Source organism: Mustela lutreola, chromosome 15, assembly GCF_030435805.1.
Source record: "Mustela lutreola isolate mMusLut2 chromosome 15, mMusLut2.pri, whole genome shotgun sequence".
Taxonomy (NCBI): Eukaryota; Metazoa; Chordata; class Mammalia; order Carnivora; family Mustelidae; genus Mustela; species Mustela lutreola.
Window position 1 is genome coordinate 18,740,884 of NC_081304.1, and position 13,071 is coordinate 18,753,954.

Below are 13,071 nucleotides of genomic sequence, written 5' to 3' on the forward strand. Positions count from 1 at the left end.
TATAAACACTCATGGACAGGTTTTTTTTTTTTTTAAGATTTTATTTATTTATTTGACAGACAGAGGTCACAAGTAGGCAGAGCAGCAGGCAGAGAGAGAGAAGGAAGCAGGCTCCTTGCCAAGCAGAGAGCTCCATGCAGGAGTCGATCCCAGGTCCCTGAGATCATGACCTGAGCCGAAGGCAGAGATTTTAACCCACTGAGCCACCCAGGCGCCCCATGGACAGGTTTTTGTGTGGACATATGTGTTCATTTCTTTAGGATAACTGCCTTGGAGTGGGATTTCTGGGTCATATAGGGTCTAAAGGGTTTCTGGTTGAACTGAAGAAGAAAATGGCAATGTCTTTAGACATCCGTCTGACTCTTCCTTCACAATTCTTTTAGAGCAGATCTGCTGGTAGCAAATTCCCTTAGTTCTTCCTTTCACTGAGAATTTCTCTTCTTTTTGCTTTTTTTAAAAGACTTTATTATTTTATTTTAAATTTTATTTATTTATTTGAGAGAGAGAGAGAGAGACAGCATGAGAGGGGAGAAGGTCAGAGGGAGAAGCAGACTCCCCGTGGAGCTGGGAGCCCGATGCAGGACTTGATCCTAGGACTCTGGGATCATGACCTGAGTTGAAGGCAGTCGCTTAACCAACTGAGTCACCCAGGTGCCCTTTAAGATTTTATTTTATTTTATTTTATTTTTTTTTAAGATTTTATTTATTTATTTGACAGAGAGAAATCACAAGTAGGCAGAGAGGCAGGCAGAGAGAGAGAGAGAGGAGGAAGCAGGCTCCCCGCTGAGCAGAGAGCCCGATGTGGGACTCGATCTCAGGACCCTGAGATCATGACCTGAGCCGAAGGCAGCGGCTTAACCCACTGAGCCACCCAGGCGCCCCCATGAGTGATAGTTTCAAGGTCATTTCAACGTCAAAGCTTTTGCACTGGGGTTCAGCTCGGTGTCTCGTGTGAAGTGTCCAGTGGCTAGTCTGGGACCTGGACGGTGGTTTGTCCTTGAGTCCAGTCTCAAAACCTTAGGCTCACTGCTGGAGACCGGATCCATTTGAGTGCAGGAACCGTCTCCATGAATCAGGAAGGGGTTCTCCCCAGACCCTGAATCTACTGGTGCCTTAATCTTGGATTTCCCAGTTTCCAGAATTGTGGGAAATAAATTAAGTTACTGAGGGGTAAACTCAGGAACTTGTGAATTTGGTGAACTTGCTCTTCCCTGGCCATGATTTCCTTCATGTCCCTCATGCCCTGGGACTTCCCTGCTTTGTTCTCCAGCAAGAAAACTGGGGCTTGATTTACCCTGCCCTGCTGCACACTCCCTGTGACTGTGACCGTGTTTAGGCTCACCCCAGCCTCTCGTGAACACAGCTCTTTGATCAGAGGGGGATGTTCCCTTCCCTTAGAGTTTAAGGTATGCATGGGGGGGGGACTTACTTTTACCACTACCACTGCCGTAAAATTCTGGGGGCCAGGGCAGGAGCGAGTGCAGAAGAGAAACCCAAGGGCTGCACTACTCTTTCTGAGTGTTAGGCCCCCCTTCTCCCAGTCTCCAGGCAGAACCAGGGCAGTTCTGCTGGCAACCTCTCTTTTCATTGCCGTCCTCGTTCTGGCTTCTGGGCGGTCTTATGTCCCGGCTGGGGGCCACCAGAGGAAATGGGGATGTCACCACCTGTTCAGCAGTGCTCCGAACTCTGGCTTTCTTCCTCAGTGTGCCCAGTGTGCTTGGCTTCTCTGACTCCCCACATGGCTGCTCCATGCCTCGACATTCAAGTTTTATATCTCCACTCAGTGGGAGAGACGGGGCAGCCTGGCCTTACTCCGTCTCATCTGGAACATAATCGCTTTTAAAAAATTGTCACAACTGAGGGCCCCTGGGTGACTCAGTGGGTTAAGCCTCTGCCTTCGGCTCAGGTCGTGATCTCAGGGTCCTAGGATCGAGCCCCGCATCGGGCTCTCTGCTCAGCAGGGAGCCTGCTTCCCCCTCTCTCTCTGCCTGCCTCTCTGCCTACTTGTGATCTCTGTCTGTTAAATAAATAAAATAAAATCTTAAAAAAAAATTGTCACAACTGGGGGCGCTGGGTTGGCTCCGTCAGTTGGGCATCTTTGGCTTTGGGTCATGCCTTTGGCTTGGGTCATGATCCCAGGGTCCTGGGATCCAGCCCCATGTGTGTGTCTCTCAGGCTCCCTGCTCAGCGGGGAGTCTGCTTCTCCCTCTGCCTCTGCCCCTTCCCCCACTTCTGCTCTCTCCCCCACCTTGCTTGCTCTCTATCTTAAATAAAAAATTTTTAAAGAATTAAAACGGTCACAACTGTACGAAGTAGATACTGTTGTCATCTACATCTGACAGATGATGAGACTGAGGTTCACGGAGGGTGAGTAATTTGTCCAAGGTCACACAGCTTGTAAGTGGCCAACCCCATCCTCCTGGCCCTGGGAGTGCGTGTCCTCAGTCCCGAGTTCTGCAGCCTCAGAGGCAGGTGCACGCTGTTCCTGCGGAGCGGAGCGAGGTCTGGTCCCCCTAATGGTGGGCGGGGCCCCATATCCGCCACCGCCCAGCCTGCAGGGCGGGCAAAGGGAGGGCGCAAAGTGCAATGGGACAAGAATGCACTGAGGAATTGTACACGTTCGTGTGTATGCACGCTTGTATATGTGCTTGCTAAATCGTGCAGCCCATGCCTGTGAGGGGGTGGATTCATTCGCTTAGCAGAAGTATTGATCCCCACCCCCAAACCCGCCCCATAGCATCCCCCACCCCTGGGGATACATCATGAAGAAAGCAAAGACCCCTGTATTCTAGGAGTGTCTCCATCTCTTCAGGCACTACAACCAATTACCATAAACTTGGTAGCGCTTAAAAAGCAAAATTTATTTCCCACAATTCTGGAAACTGGGAAATCCAAGATTAAGGCACCAGTAGATTCAGGGTCTGGGGAGAACCCCTTCCTGATTCATGGAGACGGTTCCTGCTACGTCCTCACCCTGGCGGAAGGGCTGAGGGAGCTCGCTGGTACCCCATTCGCCGGCCCTCATCACCTCATCATGTACCAAAGACCCCACCTGCTGAGAGCACCACCTGGGGTGTGTGTGTGTGTGTGTGTGTGTGTGTGTGTTAGGATTTCCACATGCGACAGTCGGTCTGTCGCAAGTAGGCAGACAATACACATAATAAATAAGTTATTGTGTGGTGTGATAGAAAGTGGGAAGTGCTGTGGGAGAAAACAGGACAGGAAAGGAGCATCAGGAGCGCTGGAGCAGAGGGTTGGGTGTCTGTTTATTGACAAAGAAGGACCCCTGCGGTGTATCCTCGAATGACAGATAAAAGCCAAAATGCCTTCTATACTGCATATCCCATTTTTAAAATTTACGGATCAAAATGTGTTCTACAAGCCTATAGGAGGAGGATGCCCCCTCACCTGTACATTCCATGTGGTCCCCTCTATTCCCGGGAGCACACAGTAAAGTCAAGCCCTCTCTGACGAATTCCTTTGTGGTTACTCCCCAATTCCGAGACCTGCTGCCCGTTCGTAGATCTGCACTGCTCTGTCTCCAGACTTCCAGAGAGCGATGCAAGTCACTTGTGCTAGGAAGCCAAGATTTCCCACTCAGCCGCCTGTGAGTTGGAAATTCTCTTCAAGGAGCCGGAGATCCCTGGAGATTTGGGGATCAAGACAAGGGTCAGATACTGACTTGCCCTCCCGGTGCTTCCATTCCATCTTCTGCACGAATGGGGCGAGTCGTGTTTGCAGTGAAGACTAAGCGAATATGTGAAAAGGCCTGGTGTCTTGACAGCACTAGAGAAATATTGATTCATTATTTTGGTTCTGTGGGTGGCACGGAGTTTTGGTTGACTGGCAGACATCTAAATGGGTATGTCTGGGACCAGAGATGATATAGGTCAGGAGCTCAGCAGAGGAGCAAGTGACCGGGATCTGGGGCTATTCGCAGAGGGGGCTGTGGCATAAGAAGAATATACATTTGGTCTTTGTCCCCAGTTCCCGACGCAGAGCTCCTAAAAGCCCTTGGCATTTTCTGGGTAAGAGGAGCATCTTTTAGTTTTAACGAGGGGACTCTTGGTGAGTGGGCCCCTAGATACCTTCAGGAGGGGGACTGGTCATCAGAAAGACCAAGCCTTGATGGGAAGCCTGGAACTTTCAGCTCTGCTCCCCCATCTCCAAGGAGGGCGGTGAACCACAGCCCTGCAGGACAGGAGCTCCTGCCCTCGGGACCCTTCCGCGCCTTGCCCCGTATGCCTCTCTATCTGGCTGCTCATCTGTATCCCTTCTAACGTGTTTTATAGTAAACCAGTAAGTGTAAATAAAGTGTATTCCTGAGTTCTTGGAAATGTTCTAGCAGACTATCCAACCCAAGGACGGGGTTACAGAAGTCCCGGATTTATAGCCTCTTGGCCAGAAGCACAGGAGGTCCAGGGGTTTCGACAGCATCTGGAGTGGGGGGCAGGACTGTGGGACTGGGCCCGTGAGTGGCGCCAGCTGTGCTCACCTTAGGTAGTTAGTGTCGGAAATGGATCAAACTGCTGAGGGCCTGCTCGGTGTAGGGAGAATCAGAGACGGTGGTTGAGGCAGGAAAACACCACTGAGTTGGCTAAAACTGTGGGGGAAGGTGGTATCCTTGTGGTGGGGACCATGTTTCCTAGGCTTTCTCCTAGTAAGGAGTGTCCACGTGACCAAGTTCTGGACACTGGGGTAGGAGAAGTCATGTGTGCAGCTTCCCCCATTAGATTTTCAATTTTAAAAAGATTTTATTTATTTGAGAGAGAGAGTGAGAAAGAGCATGAGAGGGAAGAAGAGGGAGAAGCAGACTCCCAACAGAGCTGGGAGCCCAATATGGTACTTGATTCAGGGACACCGGGACCATGACCTGAGCCGAAGGCCGTTATTTAACCAACTGAGACACCCAGGGCCCTCCCCCCCATATTAGATTTTTTCTTTTTTAAAAAGATTTTATTTATTTACTTGACAGGGAGAGACGCAGCGGGAGAGGGAACTCAAGCAACGAAAATGGGAGAGGTTAGAAGCAGGCTCCGGGCCGAGCAGAGAGCCTGATGCGGGGCTTGATCCCAGGTTCCCGAAGGCAGCCGCTGAAGGACTGAGCCACCCCGGCGCCCCCACCCACCCCTATTAGATTTTTAAAAGGAAAATGCTCACCCTCTACTTCTTCTTTACTCATTCCCAGGAACTGGCAGTGAATGTGGGGAGGTGATCCCTCTTCTACCATACAGATGAATGCAGCTATCTCGGGGTAACAAGATAGAAGGGGCTGGGCTCCTTGGGGGTCAGAGCCACTACCAGAGCCCCCACCTCTGGACCATCTGCCAGCTCGGACCTTTGTAGGAGAGAGAAGCCAACCTCCTGCTTCCTCCTCCCCTCCCTCCCCTCCCCTCCTCTCCCTTTTCCTTCCTTCCTTCCTCATTTCCTCTTTCTTTCTTCCTTTGTTTCTTTGTTTCTTTCTTCTCTTTCTCTTTCTCTTTCTTTCCCTTCCTTCCTCCCTCCCTTCCTCCTTCTTTTTCCTTTGGTCTCTTCCTTTCTTCCTTTCTCTCTCCCTCTTTTTTCTTTCTCTCTCTCTCTCTTCTCTATGCTGGGCATGAAATGCAATGCAGGCCTTCAACTCATGACCCTGAGATCAAGACCTTAGCGGAGATCAAAAGTTGGATACTGGGAGCTCCTGGGTGGCTCAGTTGTTAGGCGTCTGTCTTTAGCTCAGGTCATAATCTCAGAGCCCTGGCATCGAGCCCCACATTGTTCTCCCTGCTCAGCAGGGAGCCTGCTTGTCCCTCTCCCACTCCCCCTGCTTGTGTTCCCTCTCTCACTGTGTCTCTCTCTGTCGAATAAATAAATAAAAGCTTAAACAAAAAAAAGAGTTGGATAGTTAACCAAATGAGCCACTCAGGCGCCCCTTTATTAGTTCTTTAAACTATTTAAGTGATATATACAATCTATAAAAACATTCAAATTCAAACTATACAGAAAGTAGGTAAACTGCTGGAGAAGTTCTTGCTTAGATAGAAGCAGGACTGGGTCACTGGCCGGTCTTCAGAAAAAGCTGGCCCAAGTGGGCAATCATAAAATAGAAACAGAGGGGCGCCTGGGTGGCTCAGTGGGTTAAAGCCTCTGCCTTTGGCTCGGGTCATGATCCCAGAGTCCTGGGATTGAGCCCCATATCGGGCTCTCTGCTCAACGGGGAGCCTGCTTCCCTTCCTCCCTCTCTGCCTGCCTCTCTGCCTACTTGTGATCTCTGTCAAATAAATAAATAAAAATCTTAAAAAAAAAAAAAGAAACATATATGACTTTGTTAAATCGTTTTGACTTCAAACCTATAAATGCACATTTAAGCCTCAGGCTGTCTTTGAGCTCTTGACTCGAGGTGTCCTTGTCTTCCTTGCATTAATCACTCCCACAACCCATCACCTGTTATTTCCAGTTTCCTTAAATGGGGTGAGAAGGTAAGGACACAAGTGAAAATATCTGGTGTAGAAGCCACCTAGATTTATTTTTTTATTTTTTTATTTTTTTTTAGAAATTTCTCCAAAGAATTTCTAGTTACCCTTCATACCTCATTCAACATTTCTGCAATTCTCTGGTCGGTTCAAAGCAGCCAACTTAGTTTTCAAGGAAGTGATTCTGTGCACTCACATTTCATCAGTTTGTGTACTATTTAATTGAATTATGTGTTAATAGGATTATGGGATTATAGGATTACAAAGACAAGTATACCTGGCTGAAACAAGGCGAGAGATCCAGCTGACTCTTGGTAAACAGGCAGCCCCGACACCGGACACCTGACACCCTGGATGGGGGGGCGGATGGGGGGGAACCTGAAGTACCTGCTCTTTGAGACCTGGGGTCAGAACGCTGTTGTTCCCCGAACCTGTTTTTGTACATCCTGAGTACAAATGGTTTTACGACGGATGGTTTTATATCTTTAAATGGTTGGAAAAAATCAAAAGGAGAATATTTTATGGCCTGAAACGGATGTGGAATTCAATCTTTGATATCCATCAGTAAAGTCTCACTGGGGTGCAGCCCCGCCCCTTCTTTGTTTGTTTGTTTGCATAGTTCTTAGGAGGCTTCTGTGCAACAGTAGCCAAGGTGAATGGCGGAACAGAGACTAAAATATTTACTGTTTGGTCCTTTACAGAAAGGTTTGGCTGATGCCTATTCTAGAGAGAAGCCTGAATCTTGGGATTGCACCAGGCCACAGGTATCTGTCACCGCGATTTCCAGAAGGACCGAGGACTTGCGGTAAGGGAAGCTTCTCTAGGGCAACTCCCGGCCATCCGAAGCGAAAATCCTTTCTCTCTTGGCATTCCTGCCTCCCAAAGCCGCCCCCTTGGTAAAACCAGGATCCATGGTGTGACAGTTTGAACCATTTCTTATTGACCTCACTCAGTCACCCACGGTCCCCGTTGTCCGTCACATGGCTTTGTACGCAGTAACAGATCACGAGAAGGAGAGGGTGGCCCCTGTCTGTTCCCTGCCATTAATCTAAGCAGATGACAAAGCTTCCTTGAATGCAGCTGATATCTTTTCGGACAGGCGCCATTGCTCCGCGGTGTCAACGGGTTATTCCTCATTCTCTGCTTCACTCCGTGCAAATGGCCAGTGTTTTTAGGCAACAGGACATTTGTATTCATGACAGAATGGACCCGCTTGCATTTTGAGATGTGCCGTCGTGGTAGCCAATATTTTCCAGGGCTATGGCTGGGAAATCAAGGTGGCATAGAGAGTTTCACATGGGCTAATAAATGCGTAGCCTTAACCATCGGAGAGCAGAGCAGACCGATCTGCTGCCTAACCACCATTGACATCCATCCATTTTCCACTGTCTCCTCCAGGGGATTTTTTTCCTAGCTAGATGCAAGATTCAGTACTGTCTGGATATAACTAGGCATTGTCCTTAGGTGACACGTGTGTGGGATATCTGCACCCGTGAAGAGTGTATGTGTGTGTGTGTGTGTGTGTGTGTGTGTGTGTATGTCTGGGCCACCATCACGTTTTGGCTGGATTACTGCAGTGGGTTCCTAACTGGCTTCTCTGGTTCTGACCTTGCCCTCCTACAGTCTGCTCTCAACATAGCAGCTGGGATGCTGCCTTTAAAACCCAAGTCAGGGGGCCCCTGGCTGGCTCAGTGGGTGGAGCAGGTGACTCTTGGTCTCAGGGTTGTGGGTTTGAGCTGCACATTGGGTGTTGAGATTACTTAAAAAAATAAAATCTTTAAAAATAAATGAAAAAGAAAATAACACCTAGATCCAATCATGTCACTCCTTGGACCGAAGCTCTCGTGTCATTCTGAGCAAAAGCCAAAGTCCTCATAGCAACCTACGAGGCCCGACATGGTCCAGTCCCCTGATGCCTCCCTAATCCTCTCCTTCTCACTGACCCCACTGGTCACTCCACTCCAACCACATGGACCTCCTCGCCATCCTCAAACTGTGAAGCCCACTCCTACCTCAGGGCCTTTGCACTTGCTCTTTCCCCTGCCTGGAACATTCTTCCCAACATAGCCTCATGGTTTGCTTCCTCACTTCCTTCAAATGCCCTCTCATAAGTGAGGCCTTCCACAACCACCCAGCATAAAATAAGTCCCGCACACCGCAGTACTCTTTCTGCCTTACCCTGACTTTTCTCCATAGTACTTATCATAATCAGACATGCTACATGCTTTCTTGATTGATTTTCTATTTCTTGCCATTAGAATGTAAGTTTCACGAAGGCAAGGATTTTGCCCCTTTGTTCACGGCTCTGTGCTTAACATAGTGCCTAGGAGAGAAGGGGCTTAATAATTGCCACGTGGCAACCTGCTGTCCACAGAACCTTGGGCATGAGGCCTTGTTGAGGGTGGAAGGCAGTGGCCTAGCCCTGCCCAGCACATGGTAGATCAAAGAGAGCTCTTGTGTGTGGGAAGTGGGGGACAGTGGGCAGGCAGTGGGATGGGGGAGAGAATGCTAAGCCGCTGGAGATGTGTGCCATGGATCATCCTATCTTGAGGAGTGGCCCTGGAGCCCCCCTGGGCAAGGGGAATGCTCAGCTGGGGTCCCAGTTCCTGGCCTCCCTGACCTCTGGCCTTTCCTGGCCTCCAGTTACTAGGTGTTCTGAGCATGGGGATCAAGGGCAAGGGCGCCCCCGTGATTCTGTCCCCCTTGCTCTTTGAGGACAAGTTGGAGGCAGGTGCTGGTCCCAAGTCTACAACAACAATTAATTTGAAGTTTCTGCTTTCACAGCTATCAGCCCCCCACCTCCCAAACACGTCTAATAGCAACTGAGTCATGGGTCAATGCTGGTGGCGCGTACGTGGGTGGGGGGTAACTGAGTGCATTGATCGAGGGCCGAGATGTCATCCCCACTAATGAACAAGTTAATAAAGTCTTCACTGAGGAGGTGGTGATTAATGAACCGATCAGCTTGCCCTGTAATTGGGAAGTGGAGCTGAAGGGCGGGGTGGGCCCGTGGAAGGTTTGTAGGCTGTGGTGGGCCGGCCACTCTAAAGGCAAAGAGGGAAGCGACTACTTTAGGGGTTGTACCTTGAACCCAGGCCTTCTGCCATACCTTCTGGCTTCTCTACAGTTTCTCCTCTGCTCCTGTCTGTCCTCAGAACCGCCTCCCCCCCCCCCAACTCCCCGAGGAAGGAGAGGCCGCCAATTCCCTTTGGGCACTTCGCAATCACTGTCCTCTCTCTCTGCCTGGGATCAGTACACCAGAAACCTCCGTCATGACCCCAGCCAGGGCTGCAGAAGAGCAAATGGCTCCCACTCTCCACATCCTTGTCCCCGTTAGCCTGCAGGGGTCCTTATCTAGACTCCGACCCCTGGGATTACAGCTGTTCCAACCAGCTCCCTGGCTATTGCCTTGCCGTCTGCTCCCCCAACTGGACCCAGACTTGTCCCTCTGTTTCCCTCTCTATCTCTGTGTCCTGGCAACTCTCCAGACTGGGGCTCTGCAAGGAGGGTGCTGGGCCTCCTCCCTTAGGATGGGGCTCCCTGGTGATACGGCTTTGCCCCTCCCCAAGGGTATGGGGATCCCCAAGGGCATGGCCATGACTGTCCTCTGAGACTGAGGGTCCTGGAGAACAGGGCTGTGCACCTGCCCTCAGGTGAATGATTTTTCTTCTCCCTCTGGGTATAGAGTCCATGTCCCCTCTTCTGCCTCCTTGCTCAGCGTGCTGCCCTGGCCTTTCCTGGGATATGCAGGGCCCATGGGCCCGACTGGTCGATAAGGCGCCTTTCCGGAGAGTGCAGGTGATTGAACCTATAAAAAGGTGATTGAGGGAGCCCTAGATTCTCCACCTTGAGAGAGCTCTAAAAATAACACGGCCATCTGTCCTGGGGGGTGGAGGGGCTGGCGCAGAAACAAGATGGTGCCTCCTGCCCTCAGGGGCTGATGGGACACAGGGAAGCCCTGGAGGCTCTGGCTAGGCTGGGAGAAAGGGAGATGGAAAGGGCTTTATGGGGAGACTCCCTAACAGCCCTCTTTTCCCAGTGGGAGCAAGTGGGCCTGATGTGGTTGGCCTCTCAGATTGGGTAGCAGGCCCCCAAATTAGATTCCCCTCTCCTGCTCCCACGCCCAACTTCTGAGCTCCCTGGTGATTCCTGGTAGTGAGCCATTCTGCCCCTCAGTGGAGAGGGCCTCTTCCTGGGGTCTACCCCAGCGCTTTCCTCTTGTTCAAATCCTCGGTTCCCTCCTCTCTCAGACCTTCGATTACCTCATCTGTAAAATGGGTATAAACTCAGATCATTGGGTTGTGCTTCGATCCTGTATGGCTCGTGCACAGTAGGTGCCTAATAAACAGAGTCCCTTCCTCTTTCTTTCAAAGGTCCTGGGGGAGGATCTTTGCCCCAGAACCCAGTGGAGACTGAAATGGCCTGGGGACAGTGGGCCTGGGTCTGTGCGTGTCAGGCTGGATGCGCAGGTGGCCGACTCAGGTGCTTCTGGGAGAGGGGACTGGCCTCTGCCTCCTTTTGGCCCTCTCCCCAGATCTTTATCAGAGAAGGGACATAGTGGGGTGTCCAGACAGACCTGTCCCCTAGGACATCATAAACAGCGTGTCAAGAGCCCAAACCATAGCTCCTACCACACCTCCAGTAGAAAGAGGCTTTCCCTGCTTTCCCCGCGGGTTGTGCCTCCCTCAGCCCCTCTCCAAGGAATTGCAGAGGGAGGGCTGAAAAGGTTGACTTTTCCGTGGACCAGTCACAGGTCTCATGGGGGGAGGCAGTGTCAAGCCTATGCCCGTCCTTCCCACCCATGGGTAGACTAGGGAAGATGGAGTCTTATCCCTGGTCCCAGGGACTGCCCCAGGAGTCTACATGCCAACATTCCACTTCCTGGGGAGGCTACACCCTGCTGTTGGGGGGCTGTGGGGGGAAGATGGGGTTCAGGAGCTGTCCAGGGTCTGAGTCTGAGTCTGATCTCCAGGAGACATCACGCACTGTCTGCGTGTACACTCAGCGATCTGGTGGGGGTGGAGGCAAGGAGGAGGAAGGGCCCTCCCCACCTCTCCAGCTCCCCCTCCCCCTCAAACTCCCCCTCCTTTTCCAGGCCGAGATATAAGCCCCGCAGGGAAGGCGCTGAGCAGAGGAAGAGGCCACAGCCCGACCTGCAGCAGTCCAGCCCTTGGGACGCCTTTCGCCGGCCACTTGCTCATCCCTGCTTCTGGAGCTGTCGCCGTGAGTGGCCCGGGAATGGTCTGGTGCGGGGGATCCCGGGCTATTTGGTGGAGAAACTGAGGCTGGGATGGTGAACATTGGGGCTGAGAGGCCAGCATAGCCCTCCGCTTCCAGCTACCGTTCTGGGCAGTGCGAATGGGAATTGGGGAGACCCGCAGGGCTTCTGCCTCTCTGAAATACAGGGAAATCGAGGCAGAGACAGTGCAGTGCCCGAGAACACACAGTGAGCCGGTGGCTGAGCCTTGGTCCGGCAGTGGCCCTGCACAGGCCGGGGAGCGTGGGCCCGACGGCAGCCTCAGCCTCCCGCAGTCGGGTGTCAAGGCCGGGGATGACCCACGATCCCTGCCCCTGCTCCAGATGGTGACGGTGCGCAGGCCGTGGCCCGCCGTGGCTACAGTGCTGCTGGCCCTGCTCGCCTGCCTGGGGGCGCTGGTCCAGGCTTACCCCTCCAAACCCGAGGCTCCCGGCGAAGACGCCTCGCCCGAGGAGCTGAGCCGCTACTACGCGTCGCTGCGCCACTACCTCAACCTGGTCACTCGGCAGCGGTGAGTCGGCGGGGCACGGGGTCCCCGGGGCTCCAGCCCTCCGCCCAGGGGCGTGCCCGTGTCTGACCCCGCCCTCTCTGGACCCGCCCCCAGGTATGGGAAACGCGACAGCCCCGAAGCAGTCCTCGCGAAACTGCTCTTCCCCGACGACGAGGACCGCTGGGTCAAGACACGGTAAAAGTGTCTCCCTGCCACCCACCCCCCGACACACATCCCGTCCCCCAGTGCTTGGTCTGGGCTGCGCGGCCCCACGGAAACACCTAGCGCGTTCCCCCAATCTAGCCTCCCCAGATCCGAGGTCGGTCTCTGAGCGATTCCTTTCCGTTCCTTCCTACAGGCCAGAAGACCCGTACATGTGGTGACGACCTCAGGGGCTCCTGGGAGATATGCTAACTACACCGACCTCATCTGCATGGCTGCTCCTGATCCCGGAACCTGGGTTCCTCTCCCTGCCTGCTGCGCCTGGGGGGTGGGTGCGGGATGGGGGTCTTCGTTCCATTTCTCCGTGTCCTCAGCCCCTGGGCTGGAGGGCTGTGTGTGGTCTTTTCCTGCTCCCCAAATAAAGAGCAAATTTCACTGAAACAGAATGTGTGCCTTTGTATTTCCTTTCCCTTCTCCCTCTTGGAGGTGGCATCCGGAGGGAGTGAGGGTAGAGACACCAGTCAGGAGAAGACAGGGCACCTCAGACAAAAGCCTCCCCAGGACAAGGCTGGGGCAGAGTGGGGGGTGCTCTCTGCCCCGCCAGCAGGGGCAAGGAGGATGGAGCCCAAGCAAGGGACTTCTGTGGCACCTGCCAGTGGGGCAGGATGAAAATTCTTGACAAGGGGCAGGGAGGAGCAGGAAAAATAATTGCG

The 13,071-nt window shown here is 52.6% G+C and overlaps 1 protein-coding gene across 2 annotated transcripts; it reads left to right on the forward strand.

Annotated features, from left to right (window-relative positions):
* Nucleotides 1-7,116: 7,116 nt before the first annotated feature.
* On the forward strand, nt 7,117-12,782 carry PYY (peptide YY). Of its 2 annotated transcripts, XM_059148465.1 has the most exons (5): nt 7,121-7,254; nt 11,545-11,672; nt 12,030-12,217; nt 12,311-12,391; nt 12,555-12,782. In XM_059148465.1, the coding sequence occupies exons 1-5, from the start codon at nt 7,164-7,166 to the stop codon at nt 12,577-12,579; spliced, it is 513 nt and encodes a 170-aa protein (XP_059004448.1). In that variant the 5' UTR covers nt 7,121-7,163; the 3' UTR covers nt 12,580-12,782. The 2 variants fall into 2 exon arrangements, with proteins under 2 accessions (XP_059004450.1, XP_059004448.1); XM_059148467.1 differs by lacking the exon at nt 12,555-12,782 and having other exon boundaries at nt 7,117-7,254; nt 12,311-12,395.
* Nucleotides 12,783-13,071: the final 289 nt, after the last annotated feature.

Coding starts and splice junctions, on each gene's coding strand:
- PYY (XM_059148465.1), top strand. CDS start 7,164: ATGCCTATTCTAGAGAGAAGCCTGAATCTTGGGATTGCACCAGGCCAC. Junction 11,673..12,029: donor CTGCTTCTGGAGCTGTCGCC/GTGAGTGGCCCG, acceptor CCCCTGCTCCAG/ATGGTGACGGTGCGCAGGCC. Junction 12,392..12,554: donor GACCGCTGGGTCAAGACACG/GTAAAAGTGTCT, acceptor TCCTTCCTACAG/GCCAGAAGACCCGTACATGT.